The sequence below is a fragment of the Pollachius pollachius genome, assembly GCF_949987615.1.
Source record: "Pollachius pollachius genome assembly, chromosome: 2".
Lineage (NCBI taxonomy): Eukaryota > Metazoa > Chordata > Actinopteri > Gadiformes > Gadidae > Pollachius > Pollachius pollachius.
Genome location: NC_136935.1, coordinates 43,052,584 through 43,072,954, shown reverse-complemented (window position 1 = coordinate 43,072,954; position 20,371 = coordinate 43,052,584). Strand labels below are relative to the sequence as shown.

General features: G+C 45.8%; 1 protein-coding gene across 1 annotated transcript in view; it reads left to right on the top strand.

Annotated features, from left to right (window-relative positions):
• LOC307070353 (protein sidekick-1-like) overlaps positions 1-20,371 on the top strand; it is a gene marked incomplete at both ends in the record, with an annotated part of 237,560 nt that overhangs the window by 93,931 nt on the left and 123,258 nt on the right. Inside the window, 2 exons of the mRNA XM_079728783.1 lie at positions 1,552-1,658; positions 3,468-3,615. Coding sequence (XP_079584909.1) covers positions 1,552-1,658; positions 3,468-3,615 — 255 coding nt within the window. The remainder of the gene's footprint in view (positions 1-1,551; positions 1,659-3,467; positions 3,616-20,371) is intronic.

Below are 20,371 nucleotides of genomic sequence, written 5' to 3'. Positions count from 1 at the left end.
GCATAGAAAATAAGCTTTTGTGTTTTCGTGTGTGTGTGTGTGTGCGTGTGTGTCTTTGTTGTAGGTGAGTGTGTTGGTGTGAGAACATCTATAAATCCATCATTTCGATTAAAATATTTCTCACCAGCCTCTTTCTGTAGTCCTATTTAAAGGGCAGAGCCAGCGTAATCCTGCATTAACGCATCCCTACCTGGTAGAAGCAGATCCAGTGCAGCACCTTGGCAGGAGCACATGAGGCGAGAGGAGAAAGGCCTTGTCTGTTGGCGGGCCTTTGGGAGCTTGGCCCTCAGCTTCATGCTGTTATCCTGCAGCGCTTTTATATCTGCTGAAAAGACAGCACCAGTCAGGGCCAGCAGCTACACTTTGCTCCCGTTCTAAATCAAGAGGATTTTTTTAACACAGCGCTAGGAGGCTGCTGGCTGTGTCAGAAAAAATGACAGCAAAAAGCGTTCTATTGATTGGGATGTGTCAGAATCCCATGCTCTGTTAAATGAGAAACGAACAACTTTGGTCTTCAACTTAGTGACAGCTTTCCTTAAAATGCAATCGAAACATGTCTATTTTATTAAACAGACAGGCTTAGCGATTTAATGTGATCCAGATCAAAGATGAGTGCACATATTTGTATACTCGCTCACAAGCCTTGGTTTGTGTTTTGGTGTGTTAACATATTTGTATGGATGTTTGCATTTGTATGCGTCAAAGAAGTGTGTGTGTGTGTGTGTGTACATGTGTGTGTGTGTGTGTGTGTGTGTGTGTGTGTGAGTGTGTGTGTTTGTGTGTGTGTGTGTTTGTGTATGACCGTGTTTGTTTCTGTCAATTACAATGTGTGTTTGTGTTGGCACCATGCATTGGCAGCATGGGGAGTTAAATACTTGGCTGTTCTGCTGTTGGTTAATGAGACTCAAAGCGATGACCATTGTGAGTGTGTCAATCTTGTTATTGTGTGTGTGTGTGTGGGTATGTGTGTGTGTGTGTGTGGTTGTGTGTGTGTGTGTGGGTGGGTGGGTGTGTGTGTGTGTGTGTGTGTGTGTGTGGACCACTGCTCCATCCTCGCTGCAGTGCCATGCCTTCCATTAAAGCTACTGCAGACCATTAAAACACCATTAAACCCAACTTGGACACACGTGCTTGAAAATCTGTACACAGGATGCCTCAAACATCCGTGAATCCAAACCCATACACATTCAGACAACACACACACACACACACACACACACAAAAGCACACTAGCCTCTGAATCCCCTCCCTGCTGTTAAAATGTGAACTGTTACAGCCTTGGTCGTTTTCCCTTCCCAGACCAAGGGCATGAAAGGAAAACACGACAACCACCAACACACACACTCTCACGCGCGCGCACACACACACACACACACAGAACTCCGCCCTCCGTTCTGTCTCTTATCATCTCCCTGCTACGTCTCTGGCCTCCTCCCACCCGGCACCCCCCGGAACTGTCTGGTGTGTTTGTGATGTGTGTTCACTGCTTATCTGACCCTGTATTGCGTGTGTGTGTGTGTGCGTGCGCGCGTATGTGTGTGTGTCGTCCAGGTTGCCGCTGCCCTCGGTGAGCAGGACGATGGCGGGGCTCTACCAGTGTGTGGTGAGGAACAGGATGGGCACACTGCTCAGCAAGAAGACCGACGTGAAGGTGGCCTGTGAGTAGAGCGGGCACGCACACGCACACACACACACACACACACATGCACACGCAAATGCACACACGACACGCACACAAATGCATGTAAGCATCTGTGCTCTGTCATGTACTCTGGCATAGAACCAAACACTTGCATGCATAAAGACACACACACACACGCAGGCACGCACGCACGCACACAAAAACACCTGCGCACAGACCCTCACAGATAAATACACACACACACAAACACATGGGACGAATCCCCCACACACACACAAAACTACACACTCACAGTGAGATCAAGCCCCACGCAGACAACCTCAGCGACGCACTCGTCGCGTTTTAAAAGAACAAATCCGGAGGAATATTCGGGTTTTTAAAAGGATGCGGAGCGTTTTTGGACTAAATGTTCTCCGCTCCGCGTGACTGCGGCGTAGCAGGTAGTGCACGCCGCACGCAGAACAACCTAGCTAAGCCTCTGTCGGCTCCACTCAACGTCAGCGCACCTATGTGGAGACACCCCCCCCCCCCCCCCCCCCCCCGCCCCCCCGGTGGGCGTTCAGTCTGATTCGATTGGACATGCAAGACGGAACGCGCGAGCGCACCGTCAGAAGGCTTCCTCTGATCACAACACAGAGGGCACGGCGGCGAGTGGGGTGGGGTGGGTGGGTAGGTGGTGATGACGCAGGAGAAGGGGGGCGGGGAGGGGGTAGTCATGTTCATTTAGAAGGGCTACGATTGCAGAATCGGTTCGGAGCTATTATAAGCAGGGGTCACTTTCAGGTGAGGCTAAAAATACCCTGCTTTACTGCGGTGTCTGGTGCCGCTGATGAGGAAGGCTGGGGGTCAGGCGGGGTAAGACAGCGCACAGGGAGATGGGGAGCCAGGCCTGAGCTGCGTGACAGAAGAATGTGAAGTGAAACCAACGTTGTTTACTTTGGCGTTCATTTGGTATTGATTGTTTTATTTGATTTTGGCTTGCTTGGTTGCCCAGCCACAAGCATCCTTTTTTTATATTTCAACTCCCTGGATCAAACTCTTAATGTTTTTTTTTATATCACCCTTGAATTTCCATCTATGTAAAAGCATTTAAAGCACATTAACATCGGAGCAGAGCTAATTCTCTAAATTGCACAAAAAAACAGAAAGGAATCTAAATGACTCAGCAGGCGTGACCAATTTTCAGCCGCTGTGGTTTTTATTGCTTAGGATTTAAGTATTCTCTGGCTATGCTGGCCCGCGTGAGCCTTTGAAAATCAACCTGTTTCCTCTGGAAATTGCCTTAGTTAGTTTGAGCTGTCGAATGTGTTGATGTCGATGGCAGTTTGATGTGTCCCGCGTCAAAGTTCTGGACTCTGGACCCTCACCCTCTCTCTCCCTTTCTTATTTTCACTTTCCCCCTTGTTTCTATGTCTCTCTACCTCTCTCGATCTCTGTACCTCTCTCTCCCACCGTACCTCTCCCGCTGTACCTCTTCGCTGTACCTTTCTCCATCTCTCTCCATTCACCTCTTCCTCCTTCTTTAACTCTGCTTGATTTTCAACCTCTCTCTCTCTCTCTCTCTCCCTCCTCTTTACTTACCTCTCTCTCTCTCTCTCTCTCCCCCTCCTCTTTATTTACCTCTCTCTCTCTACCTATCTCTTTTTCTCTGTTACCGTAACCCTCTCCCTCTCTCTCTCTCTCTCTCTCTCTCTCTCTCTCTCTCTCTCTCTCCTTCTCTACCTATCTCTTTCTCACTTTCCCCCCTCCCTCTCTTTGTCTCTCTCTCGACCTCTCTCTTTTCTCCATCTCTAACTGTCTCTCTCCCCCCCTGTCTCTCCTCCAGTCCTGGGTGAGTTCACGGAGGAGGAGCAGAGGAGAACAGTGACTCAGGGCAAAGCAGCGGTCATCAGCCCCCCGGCACTCGCCTCCTACCCTCCCCCCCTGGTCACCTGGTACAGAGACGGCCACAAGATCAACCCCAGTGACCGCTTGTGAGTGCCTTGCACCCACACGCACACACACACACACACACACACACAATACACACACACACACACACGCAACAAAAACACACACACACACAGACAATGCACACACACACACACAACAAACGCACACACACACACACACACACATATGCAACAACACACAAAAACACACGCAAATGCAAAAACCCAGGCAAAAACACGCACAAACACAAAATTGCACACATGCCAATTTACTTTTTCTGTATTTACATATTGGGTGAATATGTAAATGTACATTACCCATCTCAAATGATGCCTAATGATTTGTATATCGTTAACCTAGGGAAATGTTGAAGTCACATCTGTGTAGGGAAATTTGTGCTTCTGACTGCAGTCATCCATAAGGTAATTACATGTACTGAATGCTTCAAAATGTACTATAAGGATTCTAACTTTCTCTGCAATGAGATTATGTGTGATATTTTCAGCCCTGTCAGTCGCATCAAACACCATATATACAACTAAACCACTGTCAGTTGTGTCAAAGTCCCCAGTATATAACTATAAACCACTATCTGTAGTGTCGAAGTCCCCTGTATATAACTATAAACCACTATCAGTAGCGTCAAAGTCCCCTGTATACACCTATAAACCACTATCAGTAGCGTCAAAGTCCCCTGTATACACCTATAAACCACTATCAGTAGCGTCAAAGTCCCCTGTATACACCTATAAACCACTATCAGTAGCGTCAAAGTCCCCTGTATACAACTATAAACCACTATCAGTAGCATCAAGGTCCCCTGTATACACCTATAAACAACTATCAGTAGCATCAAGGTCCCCTGTATACACCTATAAACAACTATCAGTAGCATCAAGGTCCCCTGTATACAACTATAAACTACCATCAGAGGTGTCCATCGCCTTTGTACACAGCAATAATATGGACCATCAGACACCCGCCACAGCCTCCAAAGGCGTAAGGGGCTCTGAGTGTGTTGTGCGTTCAGTGTTTGACAAGGGTTGGTTGTAATTTATTGTCCTGCTTGGCTTCACCCAATTTGCATTTTGTACTGCCTCCACGGCTGCTCACGCTACACTGTCGGCGCGGCGGTTAGCCTCCAAAAGTCCTCCAAATGATAATAAGCTAATAATTGGTATGGTAAGAAGGGGCAGTCTGGGCTTTTTTGGCATACACACACATATATTGCTTTGGAAATATCTTGACAACCATTCTGTTGTGGATGTTGTTGCGTGACGCAGTTTATTATTTATTAACAAAATAACAAAATACAACCGCAGCGCTGGAAATGCGAGGGCCGTCTCGTCTGTGCCAGCGAGGTATGAACGCCAGACTCCCATTATCAACACTAACAGCCCCCACCGCCGTTTGTGATGTGTTTACTTAACAGTACAATTGTCGGTACGCGCTGCACCCAAATAGTCTTCCCCGCAGCTCTGTTCGCACCTGTGTCGACGCCAGCGAGTCTTTAAGTGCCACCAACAAAGGTTTGCGCTAATTGACAATATCGAGGCAATTCTGACACGTAGTCACGGCAGATTTCCGCCTTTATAATTTGAATTAGGAAAGAAAGCGGGTTCAGCTGCGAAGCTAATGCTGCTACGTTTAGAGTAGCGTTTTTTTAATGGAGGTGCGTTTTGTTTATTTTTTCTCTGCTAAAGGAATCCTTATTTGTTTTGCCTGAGCCTCATCAAACCTTTCTGGGAGCCAAAAAAGAAAAACGCGGGGGATGAGAAAAACGTAGAGTGATTGCCGGCAACGGGCAATCAGTCTTGAGTCGAGTGTTGTTTTCAGATCACTACATTAATATCACCGGATGAGCTGTAACACGTCTGTAAAGTCATTTGGTAAAAGAAGCAATTCAGTTCTTTGGAATGAGGGATGAGTCAGTGGACCGTCTTGGATACACCGTGCAACAGTCAGGACTCAGGAGGCATCGAAAGAGAGAGAGAGAGAGAGAGAGAGAGAGAGAGAGAGAGAGAGAGAGAGAATGAGGGAGATATTGAGTTCCTCTCCGCATAGAAAACATCTCCTTTTCGCTCCCTGTATTTCCCCTGGTAAAATGAAATCGTACCAAGCGCGTTGCGCGGGGAAACGGTAAATCAACGGAATGAATTACATCTGGAATCGGTGGATCAATTTCAATTGCACTCTCGGCATAGTAAGTGTACACGTTGTTGTAGCACAATGCATTGTGAGAGGAGACATTCCAGCGCATGCATGCATGCACACACACACAAACAAACACACACACACACAGACACAGACACACACATAGAAACACACACACATATGCACTAAGACACGCTAATACACACGCAGACACGCACCTACACACACTCACATTCACTACCACACAGTGGTGTAGTAGTGTCATCACCCGGCACAAAATCCATTTCCAGCCCTTCCAGAAAAGGCTAATTTACACCTTTGCTCACCGGCTCTTCTGCTTGCCTAAACACCACACGTCTTCCTCAGTCTTCTTCACATGTCACCACACTGTCTGACACCCCCTCTCCTCTCAACTCTCTCCTCTCCCCTCTCTTCTCTCTCTTTTCTCCTCTCCCGCCTCTCTCCTCTTCTATCCCCTCTCCCCTCTTCTCTCCCCTCCTCTCTTCTCTCTCCCCTCTCTTCCCTCCTCTCCCCTCTCCCCTCCTCTATCCCCTCAACCCTCTAACCTCTCCCCTCTTCCCTCCCCTCTCTCCTCTCCCCTCTACCCTCTCTCCTCTCCTCTCAACTCTATCTCTCCCCTAGCCCCTCCCCTCTCCTCTCCTCTCCCCTCCATTCTGAAATATTTCCAGTGCCATATCTCTTCCTCGTTAGAGATAGGGTTAATTATTATAACTCTCCTTTTCCCCCTCTTTTTCCCTCTACCCACTCTCTCTCTCTCCCTCTATCTCCCCCTATCCCTCTCTCTCTCCCTCACTCTCTCTCTTTTCCAATGAGACAGTGGCATTCAGCAGAATGGCCTCATAAACCTCTGTTACTGTGTAAACTGATCTGAGCCGCATCCTCGCATGGGGGCCAAAGCATGCCTGCGAACACACACAAACACCCATATTCACACATAAACATACACACACATATTCACACATAAACACACACACACAGGCTTTAACCTCTTGGATTCAGTCCCAGTAGGCTTGGACTGCATCCGTCCCAGTGTGTTTTGCCTTTGTGTGTGTGTGCCTGTGTGTGTGTGTGTGTGTGTGTGTGCTTGTGTGTGTGTGTCTGCTTGTATATGTGTGTGTGTGTGTGTGTGTGTGTGTGTGTGTGTGTGTGTGTGTGTGTGTGTGTGTGTGTGTGCGTGTGTCAGCGGGGTCATGCTGGCGGATCCTGTGGTCCGGTGAGACAAGGCCAGATGGCGCCTGGCGGTTGGCTGTCTTCATGATAGCCGAGCCAATGATGCCGCTTATGAAGTTTATTGATCCATATGCATCATTCCCCGAGTCCCCAGTCCCATCTCCCAGCCGCGCTCAGCCCCCTACCTGCCTGGACGTCTTTCCGGCCGGCCGTCCATGCATTGGCCCGTTGTTCCATCTCTCAATCGGATCACACACACACACACACTGAGTATAGTCCATTTGCGTGTACCTAGCCTACCAGCCTTGCCCTCTGTCCGTCTGTACGTCCGTCTATCTGTGGGTTGTCTGGTCGGTCCGTCCGGAGTCGGCGGGTGCTTGGCGGGCAGAGTCCTCCCGAGCTGTCACGTCACAGTTGAGGAGCTGTGCTGTAATTTAATCAAACCCTCACTGCCGGCTGCCATATTTCAACCTCCAATTTGGCTCTCTGTCCCAGCCGCTCTCTCTCTCTCTCTCTCTCTCTCTCTCTCTCTCTCTCTCTCTCTCTCTCTCTCTATCTCACAATCTCTCAATCTCTCACTCGCTAACTCTCTCAATCCCTCTCTCTCCCAATCTCTCTCTCAATTAGTCAAGCTGAAGTTCTCTCTCCCTCCATCTCTCTCTTTCTCTCTCTATTGCTAACTCTCGCTCATGCTGACTTTTTCTCCTGTTTACTTGTTTGCTGAAATTCCCTCTCTTTCTCTCCCTCTCTCTCTCTCTTTCTCCCTCCCTCTCTCTCCCTCCCTCCCTCCGTCCCTCCCCACACATTGTTATGATCCCTTCTCCTTCAACACCTGCCCTTGTTTGTGTTTTGGTATTCCGAAGTCAAGACACATCGAGTGTATTTCCTGCTCCGGTGTTTGCTCTGGGCTCCCCCCGCCGGTAGCGCTGAGGGCGATGGGTATATTTTAACCGGGACCGCTCACCCCGCTGCCACCGCCGCTGCTAATAGGCTGGCGGGCCCGCGGCAGATGGATGTGGAGTGTTAGCGTAGGGCCGCGCAGCATCAACAGGTCAGGATGGGGAGAATTAGCTCTGTGCTTTCTTCCTCCATTATAGCGGCAGGGTGATTAAATAAAGTCAGAGTGATATATGCAGAGGCAGCCCGCGAATATCCCCCGGCCAGGCTGCTCGCTGCGTTTTTTTCTCGGCCCCGACGAACGCTGCCGCGGTGAACACTACTGTCACAGGTGGTCAGTAACTAGGCCTTATGGGAAATATGAGCCCCGCCACGGACACGAGCAAGGCAGCCATCTGGCGGAAAGGTGTGCATTTATGAGGCCGTCTAGATATCAATTTATTTTGCTTTGTCAAACACCCCTCTACTAACAGAGTGGGCGATTCATTATTTTGACTCCTTTATCTATCACCAGACACACACATGCGTGCACGCACACACACGAGTGTGGGTGTGCGCGCACATGCACACTCCCACATGCTCACACATGCACACCTTGTCATTTCAAAGGTTTGAACAGAAGGAACTTTCTTGCTGCCTTAAATCCAGGAACAGATGTTCTGGGAGTTTGTACTCCTGTCTGCATCTTACACAGTGTGTGTGTGTATGTGTGTGTTTGTGTGTGTGTGTGTTCGTGTGCTTGTGCGTGTGTGCCTGTGTGTGTGCTTGCTTGTGCGTGTGTGCCTATGTGCGTGTGTCTGTGTGTTTGCCGATGGGAGACAGAGGAAACGAACCAGAGGATGGAGGAAAACAGCTATTTGGAGGGAGATGGAAAAGACAGGAGTAACTCAAATTGTTGACAAGGCGAGTTGCCATTTGAAAGCCCTTCCACTCATAATGATTCAGAGTCACTTGTCGTTTCGGGGACACTTACTGGAAAGCCAGAGGGTACAGAGAGAGAGAGAGAGAGAGAGAGAGAGAGAGAGAGAGAGAGAGAGAGAGAGAGAGAGAGAGAGAGAGAGAGAGAGAGAGAGAGAGAGAGAGAGAGAGAGAGAGAGAGAGAGAGAGAGAGAGAGAGAGAGAGAGAGAGCGTCAGCGAGAGAGAGGGATCAGAGGAGGATGAGAACAGAAATGCAGATAAGAGAGGCTGGATGAAATAGATGCCGGGTATAGAAAATGGTTAAGGCTGTGGCACTCCAATGTTTGGGGGACTTAATCTTTTGAGCCACAGGAAGCTTAGATTTGGGATTTATTTTCAATTATGTGATTTGGTTACCTTTTGGAATTGAACATTTATGGATTCAAGAACAGTTTCAAGAGAGAAAAGTTTCTGTTTCCTCCCTGATTTCATATTGGACTTCCTTCAAGGTACTATAAAGGCAGAACCAGACAGAAAACTGGACTTGAATCACAAAGGATTTATCAAACGTCTTTCTTCACAGAACCAGTGTGATTTGGCCTATCGCTTACTTTTCTTGGGTTCAGATGAAGATAACCTGACGTGCATAATAATCGTTGTGCTATTTGAAATCCACTTGCACCAGCCGTGATTCTCAGCTGATTCCAGGATTTTTCCCTAGCCAGGTGGTAGCTTCTACAATACACTCAGTCATGAGTGTATCACAAGCAGTCATCGGGTTGGTTCAGACATTCTTTTGAAAATCATGCCTTTTATCAAAAGAACAAGAACTGTAAAGTACTACACCAGGTAATGCTAGTTATTATCATGATTCGAAGGATGAAGGAAATTTCCAAAGCGTAGTCCCTCAACTGCTGACATTTTGTGGATTCTTTTTTCATTCTTCCTAACAAACACTATATTTAACAAGAACAAAATATTCAATGATATGTAGTCAAAATTTTGGAAAGATAATTTGGAATATTCTGAGAAACAATAACATTTCATGCAATTTCTTTGATTAACTATTTTAATACGTTTTTCATTTATTGTTTATCACTACATTTGTACAGAACTATCAAAGTATCTCAGTTTAACATTTTAAGATGGTGTTTGATTTAGATGTAGATTATGTTTGATGATTGCATGAACTTATTGCTCCAATAGCCACAATGTGATGGTACGTTTGACCATCATTAAATTCCTAAACACCCAGTTTCTGAATAGAGAGACATTATTCACACTATTTAATGTTTTCACTATAATTGTTTACTCTCAGGGTAGAGTCAGGTCCAAAAACCTGATCCTGTGAGTTCAAGTACCTCAATACCCCTGCTACAACAATGTTTAGCTAGCTATCGGTTTAATTTTGACTCCATCTTCTGCTCCAAATAATTGCAGAGGTGTGCCATAGGCTGAGCAGCGCAAACCTCACTTTCCCAACATTTCATCAGCCCAGAAATTCAATTGTATGAGATATATAAAACCCTGCGTTCATCACTGTTACTGTCTGCCATTGAGTGTTTGTCGCCGAGCTTTGTTGACCACTGAAACTCCTACCGCAGATTGCAATTCATTTGCATGAGATGCGTAATCGGCCACTGCAAGGAGCTGTGTGAAATTCTACTTGATTGTTTTTTCTTTTCTCCTTTTATCTATCAAGTCCTTCAGCTCGAGTGTCCTTCTGGACAGTACACCGCCGTAAGATACGGAAATATTTCCAAGGGCTTCAATTAAAAAAGAAACAAGAGAAGGAAATAATGGAAATTATGCAACAAGATGCCTTTCTGATGCCCGCTTGGACCGGCTATTTTCCAATTTCACCCCCCCCCCACACACACACACATACACACACATACACCCAGCTCCCCATGTCTCTTCCAACGCATTAATTGAATTGCTCTTTTGTACCCTTAATGTAGCGTAAAATTTAGATTTTCATTAAAGATATCGTTTCACGTGACACTCTTTTCTTCTATCCCACCCTCACTCTCTCGCTCTGTCTTCTGCAAACAATATTAATATTCCCTTTCAGTTTGTGTCTTACTGTCTTCATTCTCTCTTTGCCCGTCTCTCTCTCTCTCTCTCTCTCTCTCTCTCTTTGGTTCTGTTGTTATCATGATAGTCAAGGCTCTGAGTTTGTTGAGCTGGGCTTCAAAGGGAGTATCTCCTGCGCACCCTGCCAGTGCTCCCTCCCAACGACCATCACGGTGGAACCATCACTGAGGGGACGCTGTGCATTGTGAGCCCCGGTGGGCTTGTTGAACACTGCGTCGGATGGCCACAGAGTATAGGACGGGTTCCCGCACAAAGTGGTCCTCTCACAATGAGACAGGTTGTTTTCTAAACTCTCGCAGGCGAGTCCCAGTCTGCTAATGGAAAACAATGCAGGTGAATTAATTCAGCAGAACGATAGAAGCGGAGGAGGAGGAGATGGGAAGCAGGCGAAGGCACAGCCAACCGTTTGAGTTAATTAACCAGCACAATTCATCTGCCGAGGGATGGGTCCGAGAAGAAGATGTTTTGTTTTTACTTTTCGTGTAGGGGGAAACCAGACTCCATGCAGTCCATCAACCGTTTCGTCGGTTGCGTTTTAATATATGTTTGGTTTAAACAATGGTATTTTTCCAGTAGACAGACAAATAAATTAATAAATACACTTACCCCGGTCGAGTGTGTCTGTTTTTATGTCTTTGTTTGTGTGCATGTACGTGGGAACAACAGAGAGAGAGCTCTAGTTGTAACTGCACATATATTGCTGTACTATACATGACAACGATCATTACCGGTAACAAGACGACAAGGAAAAGATTTGTTTTGCCAAAGCCAAAAGAGGGATCATTATGACTTGACTTATTGACATTATAGTCAAGGCAAAATGGCTTCTTTCCAGAGTGTCTCTTCAAAGGGGCCTCATTACAGTAGATCCAGGCATGCCCTTGCAGGCAACATCACAGTAGGACGCTACATGGCCTGGAGGCTACTTGTTCTACAGTATTTTGACGCAGTGGACAGATGTGATAAGTGCTGTTTAAACATTCATGTTACTGACCTGAAACCCAGCAGGGATGTGTAAAGCCTCTGTCTGCGGATGGCAGCTGGATGGCAGTTTTTCGCTGAAATCCATCATTGTCAAGGGGGAAGGGGAGATGATTACATTAGGAAGACAACACGAAAGGGGCACAACACTTCAGAGCCTGTAAATGATCTGCACTTGCTCTGCCAACATTTCCCCAAATTCTTCGGGGCTGTATGAAGTCATGCTGTAAAAAAAGAAAGAAAAGAACAAACATCTTATTCTTCTTCTTCTTCTTCTTCTTTGTGTGAATTCTGATAAAAATCTGTCTGGCACCCGGTCACTCCATGGCGCTGGCGTCACGGGACTGGATGTCCTAGTTTCCTAAGTGTACCCCCATTAAAACTTGGATATTAAATATAATCATATTAGTTGGCAAGCACCAAAAGTTGTAACTGATTAAATTGCTAAATTTCTCACTCCAGCTGTTGGCGTCGAGCCAGTTGTGGTTGTTTAAACAGGTCAATTGAACAGCTCTTTCACATGTCATTTCCCAGCTTGACTGTGTGAGTGGAGTACTTTTATTGCTGGTCTGGCTGAATTTGATCAAAACTAAAGCTGATTGACAGGCTGGTGGTGGGGTAACCAGGGAGGGGGGGTGGCCCATCTGAAGTCCACGGTGACTGACGCCAACTGACACCTGTATCCGCGTCACTGTCACCGTGGCGGGGTGTTATGCCGCAGCTACAAGTGCTTGTGACATTTTATTTTCTATTGTAATTAACCCGCGTAATGTACCGTAGCATTGGCTAACCATGCTAGCTGTGCCCCATGGAAGTGTGTGTGTGTGTGTGTGTGTGTGTGTGTGTGTGTGTGTGTGTGTGGGGGGGGTGAGTGCGTAAGCTAGTGTGTGTATTTGTGTGTGCATGGGGGTTGGTTTGGTGAACTGTAGGCCTGGGGTATCTGGTGGAGAACTTGACAGAGAGAAAGTTTCAGGACTTCACCGGAGAAAACAATTTGTGCGTGCGTGCTTGTGTGTGTGTGTGTGTGTGTGTGTTAATGCGCACGTGTGTGTGTGTGTGTGTTTTTTCCGCGGTGTGTTTATGCAGAGCGCTGATGATGATTAATGTGATGGATTTGGATCCTTGAGAGCTGCCATGTCTTTTTCAATATCTGATTTGCCACTTTTCTTCCTCTGTCCGTCTTTCTCATCTCCTCTCACCATTCCACAGTGGCAGCCCTCCGCCCACCTCTCCATCTTTATCTTATAGCATTTCGCAAACCATTATTTCCTCATAAGACCCAAATGGCACACTTCACGCCAGTCAGTGTGCCTGTGTGTGTGTGTGTGTGTGTGTGTGTGTGTGGGATGGTGCGCACGCGAGCCTGTGTGTATTTGTGTGTGTTTGTATGTGTGTGGGAGTGGACACCGAGTGCCTTCCCTCTGTCTGAAGTCATTAGATATTCTAAAGACAGAGACCACTTTTAATTATCCACTAATCACCCTTTTAATTACCTGCCACACACACATCCATCACTGACCAAAGGCCAGACTCACACACACACACACGCGCACGCACACATCACTTTCTCCGGCAGGAGTTCTTAACCTATTGACAGATCAGTAACAGGAGAAGGAGATGGATAGAGGAAAAAGGAGAGGGGCGGAGAGAGAAATGGAGTGATAGAAGTGTGTGAACGGGCTGGAGAAAGTATGGGTGACAGAGGTTTTACAGTGCAGTGAGGGGTGACTGATTAAGGCTGTGTTTGGGCCCCCAGGTTGTGTGACACAGGCTGAGTGTGTGTATGTGTTTGTGGAGGTGGTGTGTGTATGTTTGTGTAGGTGTGTGTGTGTGTGTTTGTGTGTGTGTGTGTGTGTGTGTGTGTGTGTGTGTGTGTGTGTGGGTGCGTGTTTGAATCTATGACTTTTATTGCAGGAATACATTGCTATGGCGACAGGTTAATCATACTTCTGGGTATAATGTTTGCAACTGTGGATTGCTCTGTAATTAAATAAGAATAAATGCACCAAATCCTTATCTAAAAAACATATTGCCTACTGCTGTTTTTAGTTTATTAACTGCCACATTTATTAAGTATCATTTATCTTAGTTGTATTTATTCATTATATAGATTCTACCATCAACTCAAGAGATGACTCAAATATGAAAATATATGATGAAACGGGGCGGTATTGCGATGAGATGAGTTACGAAGATTAAGAATAATTCCTGTGTGCACGCATGCTAGGTTCGCTGCCTTAACTCTACAGAATAGCACAAGTTACAAAACAGCATTGAGAATGAGCTTTAAGGATGAATACAGAAAACATTTAGTTTCAACTTGGTAAATTCAGTTTTCGTCCAAAACTGAAGTGGTGTTAGTCATCGGCTTTGTTAAAAACATTTCCAAGGAGAGGACATTTGGAGAGTTGGTGACAGGGGTGAGAGAAAGAGAAAGGTAAAGAGACGAATGGTATATGTGCGGTTGTGTGTGTGTGTGTGTGTGTGTGTGTGTGTGTGTGTGTGTGTGTGGGAGAGAGAGAGAGAGGGGCGCTGCCAGTTTAGTGGTTTATTGGAAGCAGACATAATTAGTGCTAATTAGGATAATAGCCATTCGTCTAGAGATCCATCCGCCTAATGGGACCGAAACACACAGACACTCCCCCCACATTCACACACACACTCTCACACACAAACACACACACACACACACACACACACACACACACACACACACACACACACACACACACTTACACTCACAATCTTTTAATACAGCCATTCATCCTTATTACAAGAGTGTGATTATGTGGTTTTAATATATCACCTGAATTGGGAATTATTTTCACACCGTGCCGTTCCAGTTGCATGTTTGTCTGTATGTCTGTGTGTGTGTTTGTGTGTGTGTGTGTAGCCACAATGATGAGTTACCACACATGAAACTCCACAAATATTATTTTTACTCATCTGTCGTCCTTCCATCCCCATGATCTTTTCATCTTTCTCTCTCTCTCTTTCTCTGATGATGATAGAGATATGGATTGACACCTAAAGGAAAATATATTTATTTGAAAGCGTTCTCTCTCCCTTGCTCACTCTCTCGCTCTCTCTCTCTCGCTCTCTCACTAACCGGCCTTCTGGTTACTGTTGATTTTCCTAGACGCTCCCTCTGGCCATGGCAAGGGCCGTTAAACAAACACAGTCCAACAACTCTCACAACATTCTGCTTCTCTGCCTGCCACACAAACACACACAAACACACACACACACACACACACACACACACACACACACACACACACACACACAAACACACAGACACACACACACACACGTGCGTGCGTGTTTGTGTGCGTGTGAGTGGTTGTGTGGTTGCAAATGTGTGTGTGTATTTGCATCTATGCACGTGATAGACCACTAGGCCAGGCCTATACGTGTGCACCAATCCGCGCAAGCACTAAAACGGGCAAAGAGTTTTGCGACTACCATGTGACCACTCGTGCTTTGAAGCTCCACGTTACCCATCCAGCTCTGCCCATCTCCCGTCAGACCACACTGTGGGGTGCTTATTCATTATTTTAATTAATTCAATTACAGTTTTTGTTTGTGGTGTGTGCTGAAATATGCTTTGGATGTTTTTAGTTCTGAGAATCCTCGGCTAACATAGACATTAGAATGACAGACATCCGTTTAAGCTCAAGCCACCTCCTGCATTTGGGAGATGTATATGTAGATATGTACGAGTCAAATATCATTTATGATATTGAAGTCATGCGCTGCAACCTCTCAGGACTACCGAGTTTAGTAGATATTATGCCGCAGACACAACGACTGTGGTGTTTTTCAAGGAAAGGCCTACATTGTGTAGTTAATAAGGTATGATATCATATTAATAATGTCAACCATGACATAACCTTTTTTAACTGTATAATTCTATGAAAGGACGATTAACATAGAAGCACGCTGTTCAGAACTCCGACCTGCGCATATCGATGTGTGTGTCAACCCTGCAATTAGTGTGTTTAATTAGCTATGTTACACAATTTGAAAGAGATATTAGTTTGATTGACTAGTCAACACAGATATTATAATTATGTGAAGAATACAAATAATAACAAATCAATCAGTTAATAAACTCCACTCTGTGCATAGGACAATGTGTGCCAACATGATGTCCGACACAACAACGCACACACTTTGTATCTAGTTTTATTTATAAGCCGATCGCAACAATAACCTTGTTTATAATATCCTTATGTGAAACAATGAAACAACGAACGACGCAGACCAGAACTCAGGTGTGTGTTTATGGCGGTGTTTGTCCAACATAATAACACTCGAGAAAAATGTCATATTTATCCAGCCAGACAGACACACACAATTTTATCTGTAATGAGGAATTCAGTTGGACTTTCAGTATAAGGACGTACTTTTTTACTTCATAATCTTAGCTCACTGAGAGCAGTTTTATTAGTCTTGTTGACACATTGGACAATGTTTCCAAAATATCCACACAAATTCCACACAATGTCCTTGATAGCAGGAGAAAAAGGCATTGAATATCAATATCATATCAATCTAATGGTGTGAAATACTGTCCAATGCCTTTCGAATGTCTTTCGAACTAGACTAATCTCAAAGAAATTGTTCCTTTTCCAACAAGCTCTTTGGTTTTGCAAGTGAATTTCTTGAAACTAAGATCAACTGCATTGCGCTTCTATCGAAACCTTCATTACCCTTCTTAATTATTCCTTTATATTTATAGGAATAAACGAACAAAAACAAATCAAGCTGTTGAGAACTCTAGCCATACTCTGCGTGCATAGCAATGCGTCTCAGACACAAGAACGCACAGTTAATCTATTTGGTGTTAGATCTATAGGCCTATATTGTACAATTTAAGAAACATTTTCTTTGGAGAGCCGTTTCATATATATTTGGTATTGGGCTTTTTCAATAATTGCGTGTGATATATACAGACAGAACACACGGGTAAATTTCAGGTATTTTTTCTCACTGTCACGACTGATCTCCAACATAGTCGCCTTCGTGGGCATTTCATCTGGCATCTATTTCATCTCACAGAGATGGGTGCTGGCGTCTTTGTATCTCACACGGGTGGGCACACACGTCCTTTGTCCTGTGAGTCGTTTATCGCTCAGTTAGGGTGGATCCGGCATACCCCTCTGTCTCTTTCTCTCTCTCTCTCTCGCGCTCTCTCGCTCTTGCTCTCTCTCTCTCTCTCTGTCTCTCTGGCTCTCTGTTGCTCGCTCTCTATCTCTCTGTTTCTCCATCTGTCGGAGTGACTTCAGAAGCTCTAAAGGTTATTGAACAAAGAGGCCTCTGTGATCAAGCCATTCCTTAATTACTACTCCCGAGTGCTGTGTGGTCTGCGGGAAGAGAGGAGGCAGGCTTGTGTTCTGAAAACTCACACCAACCTCTCAGAAATGCATTACAGTTCATTACTGTTGTAACCTTGACCATTTTTCCCTCTTAGGGTTCCTATCTCGCCATCTGTCAGCCTTCTTCTCTTGTACCTCTCCCTATGACACACAGTCACATACACACACCTGCACACAAACACACACACACACACACACACACACTTACATACACACGCATGCATGCACGGACACACACACACACACACACAAACACACACACACACAAACACAAATGGGAACTTAAACATACTCACATCCACAAAATCACACACACACACACACAGACACACATTCATAAATAGGAACTTAATTGCACACACACACACACACACACACAAATAAATAAACACACACCAGAGATTTTCTTTGAGTTTCCAAAATGTTGACAACACACTGCTCTATCACGTTTAGTGCTGCTGCTATTAGTTTGCCCTAGACCCATGCAGTGTCAGTGGGCTTAGCTGACTCGCTCAGTCTGTTGCTAGGCTAATGCATTTGGTTAATTATCAGTTATTGTGGTCGTTTCTGTTCCACATGCTATTAAAAATACCATGCTCTTCTCCATTTAGACTCAAAGTGGCTGCTTCTCCAGCAAACTGGACGCGTTTATACTCTCAAAACACACTCCACAACATTGCACAACAATATTTTTATTCTGCAGTTGTGTTGAAACGCTAACAGCCAAATTAATGAGAGGAAGTGGGAGTGAAGAACTGTGTGGTTAGAGAACGATTGTAAGAAGACAGTGGAGCGCGCCGCAATTACTTTCGTTATAGTCAATTAGAGTCAGATGCAAACATAAAAACATTGCCGCTCTCTGGATTTCAATGCTTCTGTGTTTCACTTGTCCATCAGTTTTGCATAATATTCACCCTGAAAAGTGTAGGAAGCTTAGAAGAACCTCCTAGCCGGTAAAGTTACACGAAGTCACTGAGCGCAGATGACCCCAGAATACCAAAATAGGAGGAACTGTAGTTGTTGGCAGTGCGGGTGGCGAGGTTTTGATATCTGGCATGTTATGTATGCGTGACCCGTGGCATGGGTCTCTGGATGTATCCGATGCTGTTAATAAATGGAAATTAGATCAGACCCTCTTCTTTGGAGCCAAGAAAAGCACAGGCACAAGTGAGGACTTTTAAATCATTTATGCAGTTTCTCCTTCAGTGGCACCGCTCCTTGTTACTTTGCTCTCATTTAGATCAGTTATTTTGAGCTGGTTAGTGTGTGGGTTTTCTCACTTTGTCTGACTTTGTTGCGATGCGTGCTGGGCGGTTTCATTCTGACACTTGCTCAAACAACTGACACTGTTGAATTCTCATTAATTGACGGAGGAGGGAGGCGGGGGGGGGGGCGAGGGATGTGGGGGTGGGTTTTCCCTGCGGGGCGGAAATGGAAATGTTAACCTTTCTTTGGATGTTTCTGCGATTTGGCTACTTTTGAACCCTGCTTTTAACATCCCACCCCGCTTTTCTGCTGCTCGGGGATTACCGTGAACCGGAGAAGTAACGTAGATGCCTTGGTTGTTGACTGAAGAGGCTGACCAAACAGGCTGTGGTCGACGGCTGCAGTGTTTCTACTTGTGGTGGACACACCCCTCCTCCCCTACGTGTCACAGATGTTCCAAGGGGACGGTTCCAAGGGAGGATCCGCACTCAGGGTGTGCCGCACAGTGGAAGAAACACCGTACCAGGACATGGCTGGTTTTTAGTTGCTGTTCCGAGACACATACTGTGACACTAATCGCGGTATATTTATTCCTGAAAAGCGCATGTTTTCCGTTAATGGTTCTTTGGAATAGGAGGGGAAATTGCTTTTTAATGGAACGGCCAGCAGACGTTGAACGACACACAACGAAACACCTTGTTGTCAATAAGTACACCTACTTATGTGACGTTGACTAACCCTGCATTTACCAAATGTTGTGTTTGGCCAAGACACTTTAGTGGACAAACTTATCACTTCCACAATTGATGTATTACACTGCGTATGGAATATCTCTATTCCTACTATTCCAAATAATGTAAAAAAAATAAAGTATCACAGGAATGGTCGAATGCACGTTACTATTACTATACTATTTCTACACGCTCCGTTTACGATCATTCTTCCGAACCAGAATAAAATGCAAATCACATGAAAATCGTATGCAAACAGATGTCAAGGCGCATGCGAGGCTGATAACCCCAAGAGTGAGGCCAGGGGTTATCGTACTCACCCCCCCGTGTGGAGGCAACGTGCGTGGCTGAGTGGGTGGCTGCTTGCCTGGCATGAACCTAAGACATCGTTTCCGTGAAAAATAGAAACCCTCCCGTGCCAGGTTTCCCAAAAAAAACACGTCCTCCCCTGCCTCCTGCACTGCCATCTCCCCACAGTCCTGCCCCGATCCGTGCTGCATCCTTCAGCTCCACGCACTCCTCCGGCCGGCTCCCTCCCGTCTCCAACTGCTGCTGAGATGTTGGTGCAGGGTTTAGGGGGCTGGAGAGCTTCCCTATCGGAGATTGAGGATGAGCGGCAGGGGGCCCTGGCCCAAGAAAAACTGGCAGAGGGCAGGAACCCCCCCCCAAATAGATACACACTTAGATCCGACTGACATGCACCCATATACATGTGCGCACACGCACATACATACACACACACACACAATTAGAAATGCAGACACACATACGCGGCTTTGCTCACTGACAAGATGCAACCGACATGTGCATGTTAATTGGGTCTTAATTTTTCTGGTTGTGTGTGGTTGTGTGTGTGTGTGTGTGTGTTTGTGTGTGTGTGTGTGTGTGTGTGTGTGTGTGTGTGTGTGTGTGTGTGTGTGTGTGTGTGTGTGTAAGTAGTTGCTGTCACGGTTGTGCTGTGGTCACCCCTGAGTGTTTATGAAATGAGTCTCGGGGCCAGATACTTAATGAAAAACCAATCTGCTGCTCTGCTTTACTTTAGAGTGAGATGGAGGGGCTCTATCTGGGTGTGTGTGTGTGTGTGTGTGTGTGTGTGTGTGTGTGTGTGTGTGTGTGTGTGTGTGTGTGTGTGTGTGTGTGTGTGTGTGTGCGTGAGTGTGTCTGTTCCTGTATGGGCACTTGCATGCATGTGCGTATGCTAGGAAACTTTATGTGTGAGGTCACTTGTTGGAGGGAAGGTAGAAATCCTGATTAAAAGGGA